Source organism: Xiphias gladius, chromosome 6 (genome assembly GCF_016859285.1).
Source record: "Xiphias gladius isolate SHS-SW01 ecotype Sanya breed wild chromosome 6, ASM1685928v1, whole genome shotgun sequence".
Classification (NCBI taxonomy): domain Eukaryota; kingdom Metazoa; phylum Chordata; class Actinopteri; order Istiophoriformes; family Xiphiidae; genus Xiphias; species Xiphias gladius.
The window spans coordinates 21445420-21470804 of record NC_053405.1 but is presented as its reverse complement, the minus strand read 5'-3'; the positions used below and the strand labels follow the sequence as shown (position 1 = coordinate 21470804).

At 39.6% G+C, this 25385-nt stretch overlaps 3 protein-coding genes across 9 annotated transcripts in view; 1 reads left to right on the top strand and 2 right to left on the bottom strand.

Annotated features, from left to right (window-relative positions):
* pip5k1ca (phosphatidylinositol-4-phosphate 5-kinase, type I, gamma a) overlaps positions 1-15368 on the bottom strand; it is a 45969-nt gene extending 30601 nt beyond the window's left edge. Inside the window, exon 1 of the mRNA XM_040127680.1 lies at positions 15040-15368. Within this exon, the coding sequence (XP_039983614.1) occupies positions 15040-15172 (133 nt within the window). The 5' untranslated portion in view covers positions 15173-15368. The remainder of the gene's footprint in view (positions 1-15039) is intronic.
* A 1820-nt stretch (positions 15369-17188) lies between these two features.
* On the bottom strand, positions 17189-25195 carry gpx4a (glutathione peroxidase 4a). 7 transcript variants are annotated; one of them, XM_040129023.1, is made up of 7 exons: positions 21985-22141; positions 19385-19479; positions 19135-19279; positions 18593-18744; positions 18359-18383; positions 18038-18097; positions 17189-17554 (listed from the first exon to the last, which is right to left on the bottom strand). In XM_040129023.1, exons 1-7 carry the CDS (start codon positions 22075-22077, stop codon positions 17522-17524), a joined length of 603 nt encoding a protein of 200 aa, XP_039984957.1. In that variant the 5' UTR covers positions 22078-22141; the 3' UTR covers positions 17189-17521. The 7 variants fall into 7 exon arrangements, with proteins under 7 accessions (XP_039984957.1, XP_039984959.1, XP_039984961.1 ...); XM_040129025.1 differs by having other exon boundaries at positions 22012-22141; XM_040129027.1 differs by lacking the exon at positions 21985-22141 and adding an exon at positions 19963-21449.
* Positions 22339-24971, top strand: polr2eb (RNA polymerase II, I and III subunit E, b). The gene is made up of 8 exons (XM_040129020.1): positions 22339-22533; positions 22946-23120; positions 23319-23434; positions 23599-23679; positions 23796-23854; positions 23980-24058; positions 24558-24630; positions 24848-24971. The coding sequence occupies exons 1-7, from the start codon at positions 22477-22479 to the stop codon at positions 24621-24623; spliced, it is 633 nt and encodes a 210-aa protein (XP_039984954.1). The 5' UTR covers positions 22339-22476; the 3' UTR covers positions 24624-24630; positions 24848-24971.
* Positions 25196-25385: the final 190 nt, after the last annotated feature.

The window sequence follows — 25385 nt, the reverse complement described above, 5'->3', positions numbered from 1 at the left end:
TTACATAAAGATTTGACATAGTCCAGTTCATTAAAACTGATAAAACACTTAAATGTGTGAAAAAATCCTAATCCTCAATGCCCACTGCCCATGTAGATATGAAACGCTTTTTATCAACATCTATGCTGCTACAAGCTCTTCAGCACACAGCATTATATGAAATAAGATGCAATACACAAACAAACACACTTAAAACTAATTCTTATTCAAATTTGTTTTATGATGTTCAGGATAGTGCAGATCCTAAGAGATCCAGTCCTGAAAAACACATGAAGGACTGGTCAACTCCAGGCAGGATATTCTGGTTTTCTTGATCTCTTCCTCAATTCTAAAAGATTTACAGGAGACTTTTCAAAATTTATGTCACTCTTCCATCAAAATCTTTCATGTTAATGTAAGAACTGCCGAGACCCTGAGCTGTTGTAATAACCTGTATTACTGTCTATGTCCTGAACTTGGGCAGTATACAGTAAATATATAAGAAGCATCTTCTCTGGCCTCCATGTTCATGTTTGCTCACACACACACACACACACACACAGACACACACACACACACACACACACACAGACACACACACACACACACACACACACACACACACTTTTTTTCCCTCTCGCTTCCATGGTGCCCCAATTGAGGTCAACCTGCATTTTTATGAGAAAGGCGTGTGGGCCTGGAATCACCAGACAGATGCTGCTTTCCACATGTCCTCTCATGCTGCTGTTAAATAGGGCATTAGCAAAACCACACAGCAATATATGATACAATGTACACATCCACATGCATACAGACTGCTAGCATTAGCCCACTCATTAATATAAGCATACATTCTCGAACTAAAAGGCAAAATAAAACCAGCAGCAGCCTCATATGAAACACTATTGAACACACTCTAGAAGTGGTTTGCATTGCTGGCATTTCATTTCACTGATGTCACTGCATTAATGAGTTGAGTTCAACTGTTATAAATTATTAGGTCATATAATAGGGCAGTCAACGCATATTCTAAATTCGATTATGTAAGCGAATTGTAAAAAACAAAACAAAACGAAAAACAATAAAAACAAAAAAACACCCAGACATTTGAGTGTGAAAATTATCATCTCGAGTAGTTATGCTTCTCATTGTTTTAGTTTGCCCTCTTATGGACAAGGCACAAAAATAGATATTGGAATGGTTCGAACCTATGTGTTTTTGCCTAGACCGCAATAGCGGGGCCAGCCCTATAAACACAAATGTCCCTGACTAACCGAGTCTGTGAGTGAGTGAGTGATAAAGTTACACCATTGGTCGTTGCTCCTTCAAAATTAATTGGCACAAACAGTTTCTATTGCATCATCAAGGGGGCCTTTCCAGGCAGTGCTGCCAACTTATCGCCCTTGTCAATAGATTTACCGACTCTTCACACCCCTTTAGCAAATTTTTTCCCCAAAAGCACCTAATGACAAATCCAGTGACTTTTTGGACAAACCTTAGCTACTTTCCGTAAAAGAGAGTCACCAGTATTGCCCTGCGAGTGCAAGGTCGGGCTTTCCCTCCACAGGCGCACATCTCTATGCATCTCATGCAATTGACATAGATGTGAATGACATTCTAACTTTCTCTCTGAGTGATCATTTTACAAGTCAATATAGCCGAAATCACAGCACAGCTTTAACTGATGTATATGGTGATTTTGCCAGATGACGTGGTGGTTATAAAATCAGGATTTTAGCAGTGCAGAGCAGTAGTATGGAAATGGCTTGGAAGCGACTGCTGGTTAACATGTGGTCTTAACGGGCCGCCTTTCAATCACTGATTTCATACTTGTTCCATGTCTGACAGCAGAAAACAGAATAACATGTAAATGACAACAGCTTTCGGCTGTGTTAAATTACTATATATTTGAGCATAGACAGTAGGAGAGAAGCAAACAGATAAGGGGCAGTCCCGCCATATACTAGGTTTTGACCTAGTCTTGTTTACTAGAATGAATAATCAAACGTCATTTTAGGCCAATTTGGAGGACACTATTATACAATAAACTTTTGAACACTGTAGTCAGAACTTTCCAAAATTAAATCTTTTTATTTTATTTTAAATTACATCAACAAAAAAGGGCAGATCTATACGATGGCTTAATGCATCACAGCAACAAAATGAATCTAAAATAAATAATGACGTTATTCAGCATTGACGCATGTTACTGACAGCAATGTCTGACCTAGACGGGATCAATACTGGGACTCCCCGAGGATGAGCTAAGTAAGAGGCAGTCTTTGATGATGATAGGTTGTTATCTTTGCATAGGCTAAGTGATGGTACTCTAGCTATCGACTGGATGTTAATTTTTCATGCCACAACAAAGCAGCGTATGATTATTGTGTCAAAGTGTGCCTGACCTGAGCTACAGAAAGCCAAAAGTGAGGATGAAATGAGTGTTAGAGGAGAGTAATTTTTTATGGTTAACTTTAGCCTAGTTCACTCCACTCAGGAGGGTTATGCAACAGTGATGGTTGCTGTTTAGACTGAGGGAAGGCTAAACTGATCCTAAATCAGTGTCATCAGGCCATTCCACCCCTGAGCCCTTGATCTCAGTAGCCAACAGGCTGTGTATTTTTCCATGACTGCAATAGTCAGCCAGTGTGGTCCTCATCCTCTCTCTCTGGCCTCAGTCCAGAATGGAAAAGTGGAGACAGTAAAAAGGCCTAATAGAGGCCGAATATGTTTGGATGTAAACTAGTGTTATAAATCTTATCATATCAAGATTTTCAACATATGATGTTTACTTGGTACACACATATAATGATCTCCAGGCTTCTGATATCTCTCTGTTGTCTGTGCAGGCGCTGTTTTCGGACACATTGACATTTCCAAAGCTCTCTGTCAACAGCTGATGAAGAACCCACTTTATTACGTAGAGTTTTCACCTGAGTCTGTGTGTGTGTGTGTATGTGTGTGTGTGTGTGTGTGTGTGTGTGTGTGTGTGTGTGTGTGTGTGTGTGTGTGTGTGTGTGTGTGTGTGTGTGTGTGTGTGTGTGTGTGTGTGTGTGTGTGTGTCTTGTGACAAAATGTGGTCCTGGAAACACCTACTGTAGTGGGAACTACCAAAGAGGCGGTTTTGAGTTATTTCACAGGTGTCTGTCTGTCTGTGGACAGATTTTGTCACCAAAACAACCATGCAAGGTACAGTCACAAAACTTTACAGGTGTGTAGTTAGGATCAAAATGAAGCCCGAATTTGAAAATGGGTGTGGTCTGAACCATGCATACTGGGTACTCATATAATAACGTAGTACTGACTACTGAGTACTCATGGGTTGCTACATCAACATGTTGACGGGCGTTGCGGCTGGTGCGATCCCATTGCAAGATGGTCTCTAGTTTTTTTTCTTGCATTTTAGCATTTTCTGCCGGTTAATAATTGTCTTATCTTTTCACGAGTCATGGAAAAGCAACAAGTGCTACTTTCAGTTCAACTTTTAATCATTATATGTTTATATTGTTTAAAGGTTCACTTTCTTAGCAAGAGTTAGATAAGAAGATAAATAGCACTATCATATCTGTATAGTAAATATTAAGCCAGAGCGATTAGATGGTTAGTTTAGCATAGCATAGAGACTGTAAGCAGGGGGAAACAGCCTGACTCTGTCTGAAGTATCCAAATTAACCTACCAACACCTCTAAACCACAACCTGTCATTTTTCACTCCTTATTGGATACATACTAAACAAAGATGTTATCAAATGAACTTGATCTTCTCATCTAAGTCTCAGTAGGAAAGCAAAGTATATTTTCCAAAATGTGAAACTGTTCCTTTAAAAAAAATTTTTTTTTTCTGACCACTTCTTATGTGACTTGTGTCAAAGATACACCTGTGAAAATGGCAGAAAATGATCAAAAACATGGATAAGTGTTTACATGTCAAAGTATCCTGGTGTCTCTCAGAGTAATCCAGCCCAATCCAACCTGCAAACAAGCTTCTCTGTGTTTCTGTAGCTAGGACATGATGTTACCATGCACAAACACATTAACAGGATACTCTAAAATTCTGGTATTAATGCGTGTATAAACATACTGTGTTTCTTTCTATTTATGTGTAGATGTAGATATCTGTGTGTGCATCTAAGTATATCAATAATACTTCTCAACTGACCATCAGTGCAGACTTACTCGGATGGCGACAGTTATAATTAAGGAGTCATCAACTTCCTAATGCTAAGCTTTTCAAAGAGGCTTAAATGTTCCTCGCAATTACGGGACTCTGGCAGAATAATATCCTTATGGCTTATCCTTACTGCTTCTGCGTGTAAACACACACAGAGGCAGCCACAGGCAGAGGGATACACATAACCAGTAATGCCAGCTACTTACAGAGTACAGTAGGAACTATGGTTGAACCCAGCTCTAAATACATTAAAACAACTTAAACTGGCATGGTGATATCGGCACCTATATCCTCCAAGCATTTCACTGATTTACTGACCAAAGCGGTGTGCATAGCGGGGGAAAGCTTCCCCGTCCTCTGCTGTCAGTGTGTATCATAAACGTTGTATAATACATTGAATGTGTGGAGGGAGCAGGTTCCTGGAGAGGACAGCTTTTGAGTGTGCCAAGTCATCTATTATGATCAATAGCATCGGGCAAGCAAGAAGACTTAATAAAAAGCTTCCTGCCCTCAACTGGATTAGAAAAACCTCCCTTTGAGGCATTTAGCTTGCAACTAGCTGATTAGCAATGCACAGACTCTGCATACAGGGGAAGAGCTGCTGGGTCCAAATATAAGGACATTAATTTACTAAGGGAGCCTTTGTGAGAAATACTAATGAGCTGCAAGTCACAATTATTTTCTTTATCCATTATTTTGCCCATTATTTTCTCAATATATAAATGAATTGTTTGTTCTTTAAAATGTCAGAAAACACTGAATACTATTCATGACAATCTCCCAGAGCCCAAGGTGACGTTTTTAAAGTATTTTGTTTTGTCTGACTGACAGTCCAAAACACAAGATATTATGTTTACAATGATATAAAACAGATCAAAGCAGCAAATCCTCACACTGGAGAAACAAAAATTAGAAATGAATTACCATCTTTGCTTAAGAAATTAACTAAATGATTACTCAAATCAGAACTGTTGTCTAATCGACTAATAGTTGTCTTCTTCATACAAGTTAAGAGACCTCTCCAATGATAGATTTGTCAAGTGACGGGAAAGTAATAGATTGCTATTCTTATAATTAATTAATTATGGTAGTAGCTTGTTACAACTTTGTCAAAAAAAGATATGGTAGCTTTTTATCAACTTCATACATTTGAATTTTAAGACATCTTTTTTTGTCTTGTGAAGGACATTTGACTTTGAGCTGCCACTGAATCATTACTTATGTACTTATGTAAATCCACAGATTAAGCTAATTTACAATGACTTTTATCATTAGCTGCTACATATTACTGTAATTTAATATAAACATATACACGTGTTGAAAACAGCCATTTCGAAGAGAAAAACTCTAGCAACAGTTTTGGTTGCATTAGAATGTACTGTTCCATGCCATTTAAGCAGATAAAAAAAGAGCAAGCACCACTGATTTTCTTAAAACAGCAAACTATTGCTGTGCTGTAAAACAGCACGTTACATTCTGAAACAGAACTACGCCTATAATTATCAGTTTAGTGTTTCCTGCTCTGAAACAGTGGAAAAGGCCTACAGACACACACACTCGTACAACTCCAGTTGGCCTGGCATGACTGTGGTTCGCCCGGACAAAATCTGAATCTTCTGAGGTTTTGTAAGTGTCTCACAGGCAGACAGCAGCCCAAATGCAAAGCCACCCAAGTCACGGTTGCTATTACTTTACTATCCCTAATCCCAACCCCACTAGGTTGCTAGACTTACTGTCTGGATTATCAGGATAAGATCGTGCCAATACAAGGACAGGTGGAACTCAAGAGACCGTCTGTCTGTTCTTCTGGTTTGCTGGCTGCCTGTAACATACTGTCTCTGCTGTGCTTCAGTATTGCGGCAAAAAATCTTCTGTTCTTAACAGGTTTCAGAGACACTAACTGATGATTGCAGGAATGTATTCTGTTATCCAAACAGTCACTACATTTCACTGCTGATGAAAGGTTAACAAAAGAAACCTTCTGATAAAAATGCAAACATCAATAAAATGCCACATCTGCCAGTAATCTGCATCTACCGCCTGCCTTCACCTTCCAAAACCATTTATTTAACATTCAAACTGACAATTCGAAGTGGCTGAAAGGACTGGCTCTACAGTTACTGACAGCAGCTAAGGACACCAGTCTAAAAATCTTGCCATCGTTCAGAGGAGCCGGCAGCAGTTAAATCTTCATTTCACACTGTGGATTAGGGTAATGGAGGTGTGTATGACGGTGTAATTTTTCCTTGGAGAGGCCTGGAAGTTCAGTGGACTTTGAAATGGAAATTCAAAGTGAGGTGATGCAGAGAGGAGATACTGAAGAGGAGTCTAGCTGCTTGGCCAAGTCCTTATAGTGATAGTAGCTTGTTTTTTTACACACACCACAGGGACACACACACATGCACACACCTCCAAAAGTCAATAAAACAGCACCTCCTCACTGTTAGGGATGCAGACATCTACATGTGTGTTTATGGGAATTTCATGCCTTCCGGCATTATGACTCAACATGTGGACTGAGCCACACAAACACGCATCAAGAGAGGAGTTGCAGTAACTAATATTTCTGTATTCACAGTTTCAATTAACATTTTCTCCTGGACACTAGCTAATGGGAATGTTGTATTAATACAATTGGATTAATATGTCAAGAGTGTGTATGTGTCCTATACTCCCACTGGGAGGTTTTTCTGCTCCTGGCGAGACTGGCAGGGTTGAGTACCAGCACCCTGATCTCTGGGCAAAGCTAAAAACAGCTTAGTCTTCCTGGCAAAATGACACACACAAACATACACAAGTGCTCAAACTCTTATGCAATTTCAGTATGTTTTTCATTACTGAGCTACCAGATCAGGACTGTGCTAAGTGATCCTTGCTGAGCCTCAAAATGCAGTGAAAGCTGTCAGCCAAGGGAAAAAGGTCCTTTTATGGACTGTGGACAAGAGGAGAGGAGCGGAGAGGAAAGGAGAGGAGAGGAGGAGGAAAGGAGAGGAGAGGGAGCCCTGGAAGTGGATTTAGTAAAAATTCCTGTGTGCCGCTGTGTTATTGCTAAGAGTAGCATCTTCTGCTGGTGGTGAGTGGTGACTCGGTAGAGGGTAATCTGCTCTACCTACATAAAGAAGACAGCTGCAAAACTGCGCAGGTTGTAGCTGCCCCCATCAGTCTCATACCTGCACAGAAAAATCTACACGACACCTGCAGATTTAATGGCACTACAGAGCCTAAACTCAAAAATTAAATCAAACTCTTGTGTCACTCAGGAAGGCAATATACAGCTGTACGCACACAGGGTTTTTTTCTTATATATATGTCGCACATTTGTGTTACATTATCTAACTGTGAATATTGGCATACCAAATACTCTGTTACACTGCATTTACCCCCTTGTGCCCCTTAGACACACTAATCTTAGACATACTGCGCCACACACACCACCTCTGCAGGCTGCCATCTAAATGAATACTAGGAGTGCAGATTATCTGGCACTGCTGTTGTGTAGCAGCCTAATGTATACACTTAGTTACTCAGCAAGGTGTAAGATACCATTTACCATTCTACCTACAGAAAGCTGCCTCTGTGTCCTATGCACAGTGTGAGGCTGCACTGCCTTTGGCTTCAAAGAAAAATCCACTCCACAAATACTGTAGGCCCAGTTGAATACCCACAGAAAAAACTGACAGCAGCCTTGGCCTTTTGTAAAATACAATGCAGCAAATTACACAGCCCGCAGCTGCTGATCTAGCTCGAAACTGTATAGAAAATGGGTCCTCTTTACTGGGCCGCCACAGAAGGTCGAAACATGGAGGAAACAGAAAGGCGTTTGTTGAGAGAGCCTGGAGAGGAGTGAACAAAGTGTTTTTCCCTGCAGTGCAAAGAAAGTAATAATCACACACTGATGGGATTTTGAATTAAAACAATTACAATACAGTTACAATTTGGGAACAACGAAACCTTATAGCTGTGAATAAACAACACTGAAGACATCCAGGGCCAGAACTGTGGACATGAAAGCAGAGGAAAATCTGCACTGTACCTTTGTTTTAGTTTGTGTTAATTTTTGTTTACAGTATGCATATAATTGGCATATAAGGCAGCAGTAATTAAGTATTTGGGATTACTCTGCTAGTGTAAACCGCAAGTGGAGAACATCTCAAAAAACTCAATTATATGGTACAGTCGGGGCTGAGTTTCGCAAACTCAGAAAAGGAAATCGCAAAATATACTAAAATACTAAAATAGAAATGATAAAATGGGCATTAATTATCAACAGTAATTTAATATTTACTAAGGCTTCTATAAAATTCTAAGTTATTTCAGTTAGTTATTACAGCTTCTTAAATTATTACACAGGAACGCAGAATGAGAAACTATATTCTCCTGCACAATCTTCCCTTAGCATGGCCAAATCTGTATCTGCTTTTCTGGCGGTAAATTTTCCTGCACAAGATGTGTGAAGCTGACAGCAGTAAATCCAGCAAATAATGACACACACTAATTGTATATCCTCTCATTGTTTGCACAACTCTTTCTTAAATGTATATGCATAAAGGAGAGAAGTACTGATTATATGCAAGCTCTTCCTTAGATGACAGGTGAGGTATGCTTCCACATCACTATGCCTATTTAATAAATAAAATGCACGTCACTAAAGAAGTTACAGAGTGCGTCAGAAACTACCCAGCTCTGTAAATCATGGCCAGAGAAAAGAATCTGAACAAACAAGGCAGTGAATTCAACGCAGAAACTTCAACTTCAAATGAAAGACGAAAATGCAGCCTTGATTACACAAGTCTACACTCCTCTCTGGGTCCACAGCAAATTCACCATCACATATACCAGGGTCGGGGAGACTGACAACTGGGCCCACACTGTTTAATGAATGAATACATTTTCTCACTGATCAGACCCCATTAAACTTACGTAAGCCCTCTAGCATCTCTATCCTCCACTGTGCAAGGCTTTGCTTGCCAGTCCGTTTGAGCAGACTCAGACTGTAAATAGCTGACAGATTAACCATTTTATTCTAAAACTACTGTGAGAATTTAAACATCAAGTCTACGCAGCTCTGCCTTTTACAACTGCAGTCTCAACTATTTATTGACCTTAATATTGAATTAGGAAGTACCGATGAGAGTAATAAGAACAATTAATTACGATTTGGCAACTTCTAATAAACAACCAGCCTGAGATGAAGAATTTTCATTGATATCTCGTCTATTTCACAGGGTTGCAACTAATACTTTCATTATTGATTAATCCATAAATTATTTCCTGGGTTAATCGATTGTTGATTTTTTCTATAAAGTATCAGAATTGGTGAATACTGCGCATTACAGTTTCCAAGAACACAAGGGAAATGTTCAAATGTCTCATTTTGTCAGACCATAAGTTCAAAACCTAACGATATTCAATTTACTATAGGAGAAAACTGATAAAGGTTGCAAACCTTCACATTAGAGAAGCTGGAAGAAGTGAATTGTTGTCATTTTTGCTTCAAAAATGACTTCAGTGCTAATTATTTTTTCTGTTGATTAATTGACTAATCATCTCAGCTCTATTATCTCAACTTTGAATATACATAACTTTGATATTCAAATGTTTTGTTGAAGAAAGGAACATAAGGCCTAAGGCTTAGTGGATTAAGAGGAATACAAGCTTTAACCACTGTAAAAAAAAAAATTATAAAATCAAAAATTTGTTGTTGGTTAATAGTGGTTAATCATTTTAATCAATTTTCTAAAAGCTTATCTGGAGATTATCTCAGCATCCACTGGGTGAGAGGCAGGGTACACACTGTTCAGGTCCTCAGTCTAGTACAAGGCTGACACACAGAGACAAACACAATCACATCTACGGGCAGTTTCCACTTCACCTTAAATGCATGTTTTTGGACTGTGCGCTGCTGTGCACCATACCAGTGTGGTCACAGTAGCCTCAAGGTACCAGTACCATCTCTACAATCAAGCAGATTCACTGCTGATACCAGGCCACTACCTAACCTTTTTATTTCTATGTGGACGGTTCGGATAAGTTTGACAGCTTCGTGATCCTGTCTGACTGGGCATATGCTCCAGGTGCTGATTGTGAAATAATAATATCCTGCACAGTGGGCACAGTAAATCCCTTAATTGAAAAGAGCAGGCCCTTGCCTTATTCCTCCTCTGAGAGAAGCAAGGGCAGTATGACATTACAGTCATGCAAGTGTAAAACTGGGCCAGAACCTCATTAAGTGGCACATATATAGTCTTTAAAAAATGCAAATTCACAACAACAGAAGAAAGTAGAGCCTGAAATTCTATATGTGTGTCTCTTCCCCGTCTCTGTCTCCATCTCCTCTATTTACTCTCTCCCTCACTGATCTTCCCAGTAGGTACCGCTCAGACGATGAAAAAACCTGGCCAAACGCAAGGACAGACAGCAGCAAACACAACACTCCTGCCAAGCTGTGGTGCCTGTTTAAAATAGCTACTGTGGCTCACAAACATCCCTCACTTGCAGACAAAATCAGCAGCAAGTAAGACGTAACTGATCTGCGTCATCATCTACGTTAAATAATATGACATCAAATAAGCTGGCAGAGGGTCAAACTCCCATACACGCTTGGTGGACTGGCCCCCGGGATACAAACTGATCCTGGCACAGATAGGCGCAGAGGGAGAGAGCAAGAGAGACAGGGAGCCAGAGATCTTGCAGAAGGAATAATACCAAGAAAACAGATGGATGGTATATTCCACAGGAGGCAACCACCCATAGTGCTTCCGTCAGCAATTCTGACAGGCCATGCCTGACGTGGAAAACAGAGGAAAAGAGAGAGGGAGAGGACTGATGGATAGTGACAAATGAGCTGCTGAGCCAAGGGAATCACTCACAGAGGAGGAGGTAGATAGGTTGTATCTCACTCAGCAAATAAGAAGAAGAAGAGGAGAGTAAGGTGAAGAGAGGAGACTAGAGCCGAGGTTGAAGGTGAGAGGAATTGAGTACGAGTGTGGGGAGAAGATAAGTGAGATTAATGTTGTCGTGCTTACAGGAGACTATAGGGACAAATGACGACTGCCTGAGGATGAGGATCTTTGAATGGGACTAAATGCTCAGACAAATATTTAACAGCCAGCTGTGACACCCACACAACATTGTATTCATATTTTCAGAGCAGTTGAGCTGAACGCTGCAGTCTGCAATTAAACATACGCAGGATGGGACGTTAACCAAGCTCTCAGTTGACCATTTTGACATGTTACGTGAACTTTTAGTATCTCCAGGTGCCAATCAGAATTAAGATGGACCATTGCAGTTGACATTTCCATTCATTCTCACTGACCATCGCCAATGCCACATTATCGTTACACTGTCAGAGAAATGAATACAATCCTTGGGATAAACACTTTTATAGCTGAATAGCCTTAAATGGACTATCTCTTTAAGTGCCCTTCACTGACAGATGTTGCATGGGAGTCATGTTGTGATCCACACCTACCCCTCCCTGCTGCAGAGCTTATCAGACAAACTAGCTTAACCTACAAAAGCTTTGTATCGGATGACACACACAGTGTTAGCAATAAAAAGAACAAGGTTGACAATTTAAAAGTAGGCTCACCCTCAAAATAGTGGCACATATTCTGATAAATCATCCTACAAATAGCACAATGTAAGACTAATTAATTCAAACAGTGATAAAAACTATGATAGAGCAGTGCAGCGTCTGATAATATCACTAGCTGGGAGCTGATGTGTTCATTGTTGTTGATATGTCTGATGTTTGATAACATTATGACAATATTATGTAGGTCTGTCTTAGGATTTTGATAACCTCTATTCCCTGATTCAAACTGTGGTAAAAAGAACAGAGTTCAGGTGGGTCCATTAGCCTGTAGTGATACATTTTAAAATATATGTAAGAAATATAATAATTTTTGAATTTTGAATTTTTCTCTGTTCAAGCAGTCATGTATTTCACAGACATCTATGGGTGCTTTGGTCAGGAATACATTCCAAGCAGGGTGCGACTGACTGATTTTAATGAGTGAAATCACACTCATTACAGCAGTAGCCTATTTATTCCTTCTGCTACAGCACAGGACGGGAATACTGTTTACTTTATAGCAGATGTTTGGACCTACAACTTTATAGAATAATGGATTCAAGTGTGCATATCCAAAGGCGGTTTAGAATAGGCTGTGTTAGAAAATGTGAGGTTTTCAGTGTATTTTACGTAGTGATATAGCAGCTATCTTTAGACTCAGAGCAACTCCTTGTTTGTTTCACTGGAAGACTTGTTGCGAGGTATCGACTAGACTGGTTTGTTTCCTTTAATGGGATTTCTTTAGCAATCATAAAAGGCTGCCCTCGCAGCATATCAGTGCAGCGCCACATGGATGATGGGCATAATTGAAATATGTCTTGCCTCAGTAATATTTCAAACCAACTCAACCTACAGCATTAGCCAATACAGAAATGAATAACGCTGAGGATGAATGGGGTAACAAGGTAACAGACGGTGGTTTGTTAAAAACAAGAAGCTTAAACATTCAGCTGTGTCTTTCAGTCCTCTCTCCTATCCAATGCAATCACAACACAAATCACATCATCCTATGAAGAGTTTTCCCCTGTTGCTTTTATGAACATTATGTTTTAATGCTCTCATAGCCAGTGTCAAGTAACTCAAAATACAGCAAAGACAGGTGAATGCTTATTATCTGTAAACCATTAACCTGAATACATTTGGTAGGGGATAGGTGTACTAAATAATGGATCTGTTTAACATTGTATATCTGCTCATGCAATCTCTCTATCTCTCCATTGAGGCCTGTGTTTTCCATTGCATGTGAAGGTGCACTGACTGAGCAGGCACGCATTTGTGAAATTACCCCAGGCACACGAGAAACGCGCCATCAAGCATGCTAGAAAAAAAGGCATCTGTAGCCAAAGGCACTCCGCTCCCATTTTCATTCTCTGATACAGCTAAACTCCACTAGTAACCCTCAACAAACAGCCGTTTGATTCATTAGCCTGTTCTGTGTGAAGATACTGAGCTCTTGTCAAAGTCAGCACTTTTCCCCACCAGGGACAATGAAAACCCCAAAACTGTGAGGTACTGTGAAAATGACCACTGAATGCAGCAGGACTCAAGAGCCCAACATTTACCTACAGAAACACATATGAGCATTTACAGACATATCCACATCCATTAGTATACTTTAAAGTCACCACTAGGCTATATTAAATGATGCTTTGTCATTTACATAGTATTACATATCTCTATGTTGATGATGTAGTCTTTTATTATGATGCTCCATCTACTAGCTTGGCTATTGAACAACTGCAACTTGCTTTAAACAGTCTCTATATAGTGCTGTTAATCTTAAATTTGTTTTAAATGCATTCAAAACAAAATTCATATCGCTCTCCAAATTAAGAACTGATAAAAACCTGTAAAGGACAAGTCTGTGAATGCAAATATTCCAGCAACTGGACATTCAACACCTTCTTCAATTAGCCTACAGAGTAAAAATTAACTTACGCTTCTGGTATTGAAATAAGGCTTGTGCAGATATATCTTTCTATAATTAATGGATTGTGTTAATATCATCTATGTGCATGAGTCTACTTCTACTTTACAATCTCTACACAACTGAACTCTATCAAAATGTGACCTTCTCTCTACATAAGAAGAGAGCATCATTTGCTCATCTTTATTCATAAAACTGGTCTAATCGTTTAATCTACCTTCTCTGGTATCTTGACATAATCAAACACAAACACAAAATAACTCACGAGGAGGGTACTTATATCTTAGCACACCTCCTTCATGTATCATCACTGATACACACACAACAAATGCAGCCAGTATCCTTACGACACAAATAGCCACAACACACCAGTGACAAAGCAGCTAAGACTTATTCACTCAATGCACAAAACTGTAAAGGGGGACACTGATAAAACGATTAATAACTGCCTTAATACATGGTAGCTAACTGTAATTGTGCAGGTATGTGCCTAATTTTGACCATGACCTAAATTGATAATATTTCTTTTTCACAGAGGATGTTTTGACATGCCACAGTACGAAAAGCGCAGGTGTAAATTTTTTTAAGACTAATGATGGACTAATTTCATCTATCTGTTTCCGTTTCAGACACCTGGTATTGTTCACTGTCATGGCTTACTGAGACACATGATTAAAACAGAGCCATAATTAACGTTTATGGTAAAGTATATGCTTCTCCTTCTGTGACAAGTCAAAATGTCCGCTGTGAAAAAGACCTATTTAACCTCTTCTAATGTGTTTCCCAGTGTGGCTGTGCTTAGTTCATCAGCCATCCTACTTGCCAAATGTTGGATTGTCTGCTCTAATGGTTTCTGCAAAAAATGTAATGTTTTTCTACAGCCTGTGGATGACAGGTGGTGATAATTCTTGCTGCCCTACAATTTACATACAATTATTTAAAAACAGGGGAGGAAGACCTAGAGACATATTCTCCCTGTGGATGAGGTGGTGAAAATCTAGCTACACCCCTGGCTTTTCCCATATGGCAAGCCAGGTTATTGGAAATATCTAGTTATACCATGCTTAATAACTGTCATTTAAACATCTGGTTATTCACCTCCTATCCTCGGTTTGCTGTGTTACTGACTAGTCACGACTACATGAATGTACAATAAACGTTATACAGAAACACATACAGTATCTATAGTACCTAACTTCACCTGCTCCCCTCATCCATTCAGCCAAGTTAGCTTCTAGCCTAGCTTACCAATTCCTTGCTAGCAAAGATGAGTCGGGACTTTTGGTCACAGCGGTGGCATCAGACACTTACATGGAAATGGATGAGGGGATAATGAAATACACATTCAAGACGGGAAGGGTTTGTCTGATAGGTGACAACGTACCCATGTCTGCGGCGTCCATCCCGTAGCTAACTCCAACGACCGTGTCCGCATCATCGGATGCTGCGGCCACGGATAGCGGGCTCCCGTCCCTGGCCTCCGACAGACCGACCGCTCCCTCGGCTGCTGCTTCCATTCAGCCTCCCGGAGGAAAAACAGGCAAGCTCTCCGAATGAAAGACCCACAGCGACGGCGCTATCTCGATGGGAGAAGGGAGGAATGTGTTATCTGAATGGTAACAATAGTTAAACGGAGGAATATGCGACAGTTATCCGCGACGGCCCCTTCATCTGTGCGATGATTCCTCACGACGGCGGCACAGAGCCCGCTGCTCTCCGCTCCTCGTAGGTCGACCGCACCGCACTTGCTGCTGCTACGCTGCTGCTGGTGCCTGCTTTTGTGCCGCTGGACACTGTGGCTCCCTCTGCAGGAGGCTGGGGGAACCGCAGCCAGGAGCTCAGCGTGTCTGCTTGAATGCTCTGAATCACATGCAGGGGTCTGAGTGGTTGCATTATATTAACGTTTAGTTGTGGTGAATCCGTACCTCTTTTTCACACGTTTTCTTGTATTTCTGCTTCAAACATCAGGAACATAAACGTTGATTGAGAATAGAGACCAATTAAGTCAAAATGGACTATTTACATCATGTCATGTTGCATTCACGCAAATATCACGTTGCTGCTTTTCAGATTTGAAAACCCAATAAATATAACAGTATTACAAAATAAATCAAATAGGTTATATTAAGAATCCCATCTCTTTCTCAAGTTATCATACCACCTTTGACATTTTGATCTTTACTTAGGGCCCCACTGGTGCCCATGCAAAGCAGGCATACCCCTCACTACCAACCAACACTGGTACCAGCATTGGTACCAAACATCTGCATCCTAAACATGTATCATTTGTACTTAGACTATATTGGATACTGTCCATTGGCTGAATTAATCAGCTTTCTGGCTCCAAAGCAAAAGTAGTTTTCCCTTAATTGAAGTGCTGATAACACTATTAATATTGGTTTCTTTGCTGACAATGTTTAAAGGCCATATGACCAGTGTGGCCAGTGTGACTTAAACATCACACCACTGTTTTCGTCCATCGCCCTTGTGTACACAGAGCAGAAAAAAAAACTTCTATCAGGACCTCAAAGCCACTTCCTTCGACCTGGTTTGCATTAGTCGTAGTCTATCATGGGATTATTAATAGGCAACTGTATTTTTTCTCAGGCAAAAGCACAAGGAAGTAGATTATTTCTCTGCTTGAGTCTTTTGACTCTTATGGCTTGATAAGGCTTCTCACAAGGATGCGTTTAGTCTAACCTAAGCCAGGGGTTCTCCACTTTTTTTTAAATATTTGCTTCTGATCCCTATTACCTCACTGCAAGCCATGTCCTCATGTCACCCCTCATCACAGGTTTAATTTTTATGAATTGTAAGCAATTCAATCAAAGAGTGGTTTTCCCTAAATTATTTGTAGAGGACTGAGGTTAAACTATAGAAGAAAGAAAAATTCAAAGATTTGAAATTAATGTTTTTGTGTAGCAGAATATTGGTTTTGTTACCCATCTTTTTAATCATCTGGCAATCCTTGAGATTAATCTTGTGACTCCTTTAGGGTCCCACTCGCCTAGTCTTCTCCAAAATTAATGCTTTGTGAGTTTTTTACTCAAAGTCTATGCAATTATAGTTTGTATGGGACGGTCTAAGGGATTAATCACCGTCTCTACAACCATCTCTACTGTGTTGGAACCTAGAAGACTAGACATGAGACAGTATCTTCCTCCCTAAAGGTAACATGATATCTATAAATCTGTACATGTCATCTAAGCATTGAGGTGATGAATGTATGAATCCACTGACCAATAGATGAGATTGTTACATGGTACATTTTTCTACCCAGAAGGACAAAACCCACAGTTTCATTTTAAGCTCTAGCGCTCACTTGTTAAGGGTTTTCTGACTCACACACTTACATTTTTCAGTATGACAGAAATGGATTTTGAGTCAATTTTAACCATTTCTATTGTACAAAATGAAAGATTGTTGTGCACATGAACCTCAACTATTCTACAAGCAACACCAATATTTACACTTGAAAAATCCCTGGTCTCTTGGTTTAGTGACAGACAATAAACATGACAGACGAAATATAATTCGAATAAAATCTCAGTGCACTTTATTCTTAAAACAATGCCACGCATTAATCTACTACAAGTATAAATGATGGATTAAGGGATCCTTTCTCCTTCTCTCCAGAGAAACTAATGAACATAAGCTTGGTAATCCTCCCAGGAGGTTTGCACGCCATTTTCATCAGATCTGCCCTGTCCGCCACGCGGGTTTTTGAGCAGACCGTCACTGGTCTGGGGTGGAACCAAACTATATCCACTGATGCTTGAAGAGGCAGAGAAAAGGGGGGAAAGGACGATGGACAGACAAAATGGATGGAGCATCAATCAGCTAGGTATCAGTCATCCATTAGGTGTTTAAAGGTATTGGGGAAGATCCCTCTCCACCACCTGGAAAGAAAGCAAGAGTAGAAGTTGGAATTTATTACCTGTCCTAACGAAAGTGTATTAATAATACTTGGAAAGACATAACACACAGTTACAGCTATAGCAGCGTACATATCTTGCACTGTTTGGTAAGTTATGGGCTTGAGATAACGGCAATTTATATGAAAGGTAAATTTCATGTTAACTCCTAAAGGATGTCCTCTCTCAGTCTTGGTGTTTTGTTTATTCAATTACCTTATTCATCCTTTTTGCTTTAACTCGTTCATATTTACAACACAACAGCATAATTTTCATCTGCACACAATGTTATATCTGGCCAGTTTAAAAAAACAAACAAAAAAACAGTAAAGGTCTTCTTGGTGTTACCGGGCCTCTGAAAGCAAAGGATTACACAGCCACATAGGAAAGCTAAAAATAAAAGGATATACAAAATGTACTACGGTCAAGCTATAAACACTCAAGTATCTGTAAGATATTTATACATACACTTGGATCATCCAGGGGTCCGTATCTCTTCACCACCTGCCCCTCTCTATTGATCAAAAACTAGAGAGGAAGAAAAAAGAAAAATTACTATCAAAGAATTATTATGTGTTTTACTTTTAGAATATGAGAATTAATGAAAAGCATTCATAGGTTTCTTCCAATAACTCTTCTATACCTTCTAATATGGGATGCTATACTGTAGGGAGAGGGTACCAGCTTAGCACTGATGTACACAATTACAAGCATAGATGATTAATTGTTTGCTCTATCAACTCTGGTGATGTTTAAATATATAATAAATAACTGATAATAAACATTTACCTTAGTGAAATTCCACTTGATACTACTGCAGGAATGAAAGAAAATCATATATTTTAGAGACTAATCACTTAGTGAACAATCAAAGACATTTATTTGTTTGTGTCTAAGTTTCATGTCATTACAGTGTCAACATTCTAGTATAACTTGCCCACACAAGGCTTGGTTTCATGATAAGATAAGTGCCGCCCCATCTCTTTGCCCCAGTGTTCGGTGATTTATGTGCTCGCCACTTACTTTCCAAACAAGCCTCTCCCCTTGGGCTGCTCCTTCAACCACTTCCACAGAGGGTGAGCATTGGCCCCGTTCACATCGATCTTACTGAACATGTCAAACTGAGCGTTGTAAGACTGGGCAAACTGTTTGATCTGGGATTCATTCCCAGGCTCCTTCAAAGTAAAACAAGTGAGAAATGAGCAAAGTGGTGAGCACTAGTCAAGCCCAGAGCTGATCTCAGTGCCCTGTGGATATCCTGTATATCAAATTATACATGTCACAAGTGCCATTTCTAAAATAAGAAAACCACTAAACCAGTGGTAATGAAACATAAATTGGTTTAATTTACCACAATATGATGTTACTTTTTCCTTGGACATAAATACCATAGTTCTAAAATATTTTGTGAATAAACTCTCCCATCTTTATCAGTAAAGAACACGGCGAACCTCTCATGTATTTGACGCTGTTGTTTCACATATACATAATGTCAAATTTTCAGATCGCAATCTCAGGCCTGTCCTATCATGCCACGTCAATAAAACACTCATATGTTAGTGTACCTGGTTCCCAAACTGGTTGGAGGGGAAGGCAAGGATGCGTAAACCTCTCTCAGCATACCTGGCGTGCATCTGCGCAAGCTGAGAGTAGTTTACTGGGGTTTTGCCTCATTTAGAGGCAACATTGGTGATGATAACAACGTTCCCCCTGAAAATATAAAAGAGACACATCCATAATGTTTTATTGATGGTGGACTTATAATGGGATGTAGCAGCAGAATTTAGGGAGAGAATATATCATACATCGATTTACCTGTATTTTTCCAGGGAAACCACATTGCCATCAATATCCATTGCTGAGAAGTCGTAAATAGACGTGGCCGTCTGCCCGTCCACTGTCGGGGCAGACTGTTAGGAAGAAAGAGGAGTAACAGAAAGACTTGAGTGATGGGAGCTTAATTCCAAATAGCATAGTCAGGTATTGTTTGTAAGAAGGGATGTGCCAACATTGATGCTTCTATCCTGCCGTATGAATTTTATATAACAAAAACTATGTTCCAGCTGACAGAGCACCGATATTCATGAAATACAAGCATTGCCCTTGAAGAATCTTTAAAAAACTAAAGAGGTTGAATTTCAACTGGGTTCAATTCATTACGAGAGTATATAAATACATTACATCATACATTAATCATAAACTAAATGAAAATACAAAGCAAACGTATAAAGAACACGTCAAATTCCCAAATGTTTGTTAGATCTTTTATCACTGTTGAATTCAATTTAGAAAAAAAATAAATAAATAAAAAAAAAAATCCGACATCCCAGAAAAACAAGCTCCAGCCCTTCAGTATAAACCAGAGTTTCAGTCCAAATGTAATTCTTTCTTACCATAGCCTGCAGCAGGACAGAGAAAAGGACAGTGGACCGTATCAGGCGCATGACTGCCCTTCAGTAAGGTCCTCTGAAGGCAGAGAGCGATCAAATCTCTAAACCAGTCGGTGGCTTTATACCCTCACTGTTGGACCACAATCCCACTACTGAGAGAGCAGACGTTCCAGTGTCCTCATGTAAAGGGAGCGGGTGATCATTAATAGAATTGATAGGCTCTGACTAGCCAATAGGCCCCTCTCTGCTGCTGACTTAAAGCATCCACGTCAGACATGCACGTGTAGTCCACAGTTCACAACATTATCATAAACTCATGAAGACTGTTATAAAAGCAAAAAAGTAGGCCATGGGAGATGGAGCTCCATGTGGCCGGGGCAAAGAGCAGTAGGGGGGATTCATAAACCCATTATATAATGTGCCTGATATAAGAGTGAAAAACAAAAAGTTTACATCAGTGAATTGGCAGGATTTGCAGCATACATAACCTCCTAAGTCTCACTCTGACATAAAAGCCAAAAACATTTCTTCATTCTACCCAGTAATCTTAATCTGGGAAAACATGAGCGTCAGTGTTTTAAACAATTAGAAATTGCTAACAATCTGTGTTTCTGGCCAAGTACTTTTCCATAACGTGTTGCTAAATTACAGCCTGGTAATACTGGTGGAAATTCTGGGCATTACACAACAAAGTGGGTGACTGGGCAACATGTTGATCTGATTTATAATTGATTATTTTACATTTTTCTGCCAAGTCTGTGCGGAAATCATGCTTCATGGCTTAGTACTGAAAAATGGTTACAAACAGGCACCAGTGCAGAAAAATTACTTTATATTTATTTAAATGTTTACAGACAGACTACTGTGTGATTCAAAACATACAATAAACCAGCTAAAAATATATGTTAATGAAAATGACAAATTAAATATGTTCTGAGAGGGAAAGTAATGAATTTTTTTTAGATATACTATTGTCAATTAGAGATATAATAGGGAAGAAAATGATTAGTACAAACGTATTTTTGCATGATAAAACTGAGCAGGCATCCAGGGCCAGGAGCTCCCTTTATATTCAGGAAATAATTGTGTATTTATTTAAAACCGTTTTCAGTGGTGGAAGCTAACTAAGTATCTTTACTCCAGCACTGCATGTCTGTACAGCTCTGACACATTTGTACTTCACTTCAGTACTTTCTGTTCGTCTGTCTTATCCTACTCCACTACATTTCAAAGAGAAAGACTGCGCTTTTTAGTTCCCTCGTGCATTTCATTGAACAGATACTGTTAGTTACTTTGAAGGTCAATATCTTACACATTATCATCTTATAAAATGTGATGCATTGCAATACAGACATTATACAAGAGTAGTTCAAATAAACACCACCAACATTAAAATGCTACTTACACGATAAGGAATCAGTACTTATAATTCAGTAATTTAATATAAACCAAATTGGCCATTTTGTCGCCTAATATGTACTTATACTTTTGACACTTGAAGTTTTTTTTACCTCCACTTAATGGCTCGGTATTGCTTCTTTTACCTAAGTAACCCAACTATTACCTAAACCTGAATATCATTTTCCACCACTAATAATTTATTATCAGCTGTAACAGAAAAGGTGCTGACATGCTCCTGTATCATAAAACCTGATGACAGCGCCTGTTGCTGTGCTCCTTCGGGATGATAAGCTTATCTGCCTACACCAGCAGCCACTGCTACTGCTGCTGCTGCTGCTGCTGCAGTGCTCTGCCAGTGTGTAGGCTGCTTATGGTCGTGCGACCACAAGACAGGTTTCGAGACACCGTGGGATTGTCGGGTGTGTTCCGCAGAGCCTCGAGGAGCACAAGTAAAATACAGAAAATGTCGATTCAGATGTCGGTAGCTTTACCGGTACAACACGGGCTCTGAAAATATCAACCGTTATTGATAGTATGCATAATTTATGAAAGAATGTGAGCTGCTGTTGCGTCGGTCGGTAACAGCATGTTACACATGCTATGTACCGTATTGGTTTACGTTACCGTTGTGGATAATATATAGAACAGTACCATCGCCCAGAGTACTCCGCTGCACGCCAGTGCCCCAAATATCAAAAACACAGCTAACGGCCTCATTTTTGTTAGAGCAGAGGCCACATTTGTACTGGTCTACTGTTACACTGGAGCTACAGACTCCGCCCTGCAGTTTGAAACAGCGGTGGTTGGACGGAGGACATAGGCGGGTCAATACAAGGCTCATAGATTATTATTATTATCAATAATATCATCATCATCATCATCATCATCATCATCATCATTATTATTATTATTATTATTATTATTATTATAATTATTATTATTATTACAAACGTAGCTTTTTGTCAAGCTCCACCAATACACTACCAGTCAGTGCCGACGTCATCAGACTGAGTCGGTAAACGAAAACGTGCGTCGCGTCGTCCGCTGGAGCTGAGTGATAAACAAAAATAAAAATATTTGGAATAAATCTAAAATAAGTGAAACGTTTGAGACGATATGGATGATGAAGAGGAGACATACAGACTATGGAAGATTCGCAAAACCATCATGCAGGTGCGTTAGATTTAGTGTGTGTTGTTTTTTTTTTAGCTTGCTAGCTTAGCATGTAGTTTAGCTTAAACCGTGGTTCCGCTCTGTAATGTTGTACTCGGGGGGTTTGTTGATTTTTATCGTCGGTTTAGGGTGGTCTGTAGCTTGTTTACAGGCAAGCTGTTTGTTTATGTCGGAGATTTTAAGTGTGATGAAGCTGACTCTGAGTAAGTGTTTGTACTGGTACAGCTAGCTGTTAGCTGTCTCCTGTCTGCTGTGCAGAGCAAGAGACTGTAAGATGAACTTTTTAAGGAAGCGCTGCCCGCAGGCTGCGAAGCAAAGCAGAGCTTTGGTCTGTTCTAATTCGCTTTTTAAACATTATTATGGTTTGCCTCGTACACTCACTGGCCTTATGGCCTCACCTCCGTGCCCTCAGCTGTGCCATGATAGAGGCTACCTGGTGACACAGGACGAGTTGGACCAGACACTGGAGGAGTTCAAGAGTCAGTTTGGTGACAAACCCAGCGAGGGTCGCCCTAGACGCACAGACCTCACTGTGCTGGTGGCACACAACGATGACCCCACCGACCAGATGTTTGTTTTCTTTCCTGGTAGGTGCACAGCCAATATTAGATACTAAATACCCAACATTCCCATGTATAAATACACAAAACGTCCCGGAAGTAAAGATGACGCCAGTATATTATCTTTACTTGTGAGTCAAACTGTTGAGCCTTGACTTTGTGTTTGTTGTGTACAACACGTGCATCTGTGTGATGAGATTGAGTCAGTTTTTCTTCACTTTTCAGAGGAGCCCAAAGTTGGAATCAAGACGATTAAGATGTACTGTCAGAGGATGCAGGAAGAGAACATCACGCGAGCCATCATTGTTGTTCAGATGGGCATGACACCCTCAGCAAAACAGGTAAACGTCAATTTAAGGTAATAAAAACACCAAAATTTCCTTGATGAAAAGGAAAAAGCAGGTCTCCTGTGATTATGCTGGGACTGTTTTGTCATGATTTCACTTTCTCTCTGTGTGTATGTTGCTCTCTTGGTAAAAATATATATGGAAATGTCTCCTTACAGTCTCTAGTCGACATGGCACCCAAATACATATTGGAGCAGTTTCTACAACAGGAGCTGCTTATTAACATTACAGAGCACGAGGTAAACAACATACTGAAAATTATATTATCCCATCAACACTATATTTCAAAATGATCTTACAGATTGGCCTCAGATGGTATTTTTTGTGTTTGATGAATTTCTTCTTTGTCTTTCAGCTTGTTCCAGAGCATATTGTTATGACAAAAGAGGAAGTGACTGAACTTCTGGCAAGATAGTATCCTATAAAACTGCAGTTGATTTACCTAAAGTCAACCACTGAGCTGCGCCTTGTGTCTTTATAATACTCAGCACCTCAAGAAAATATGCATTTGTTGTCCTTCCTTAACATTTTTACCTCAGTAAATTAAAAGAGAGTCAGTTGCCGAGGATCCAGGCTGGGGACCCCGTGGCTCGCTACTTTGGCTTGAAAAGAGGGCAGGTAAAACAGCTAGGAGACATTTTTAATTGACATAATGTATGAAATATGCATCCACACATGGCTGCACGGTGTTGTGTAATATACGGCTTTTTAGACCCATTTGTAGTTACAAGACATGAGGTTTGAAGACATTTAAAGGATACTTATGCTTTTTTTGTACCAAGTGGGTCGTATTTTTGCCCTGTTGTACTTTGTAGTGATGTTGCTGTGTTCCCAAATCTCATAAAGTGTTATTATTATTGATATGAATAATAGCTAAAACTACAAAAATAAGATCCACGCTAAAATAAACTGGACTTATCATTTAATACACATGGACATTGTTATTTGCATTTAATGTGTGACAGCAGCTATCGCCATTTGAATAAATGTCTGCCAATATGCAAACACAGTCAAACACATAATTCATTTTACCGTCTGACAGTGAGATAGAAGACTGTCAGCGGTGTGGATTATGCCAGATTCCAGCCTAAAATCAATTTTTCTTCAACTTTTCCAGGTAGTAAAAATCATCAGACCTAGTGAAACAGCTGGGAGGTACATCACATACAGACTGGTCCAGTGACGAACAGGTTTGTTATATGGAATAAATTTGTATTTAGGAGACTGTCATTTTGATAATACCAGCTTGTAATATTGGCTTCATAGATACATCTGCATGGGAAAGTCATAGAGATATCAGTAAAACAAATACTGTCTGTATGTGCCCACTCATCTGAGACAACAGGTGTAATCAGCAAAAATGTGTGCGTGTGTAGATGCTTTAAATAAAATATATGCTTTTTCTAGATGTTCATCTGGATCAACATTTAGGAGGACCAGAGAGGGAAACTGAAAAGATGTTACGTCTTTCATCACTCATCTATAAATCATCATCCTGCTTTTTGAGTTTAGATTTAAATATTTCATGTAATTTTGGATTTTGTAAAATAAATGATTCAAAATGGAATTAAATATTGTCTTTGACCTGATTTGGTACACGTAATCTCACCCTTTATATACACTTCAAAAACGAATTTTTACTTAAAACAGGAAACATATGTTTAATTTTTCTATCAGGCTGTAATTGTTTTCGATGCCTACCTTTTTTTTCCTTTTGAAAGCCATGCTGTAGCTCCTGTAGGCTGAAGCGTTTAGAGCTGGTTCCTTATTCTCCCTCACATCACAGATCAAAGTTACCACCCACTGTAGTAAACTGTTCCTCTAGTGCCCTCACCAGTACTAGGAAGTGAATGTTTGTCACCGAGAATTGTCACCAGTGGTAGTAACTACACTAATTTGGGGTATTTTGTTCCTGCCCATTTGTCTTTACTCTGGCCTGTAAAAT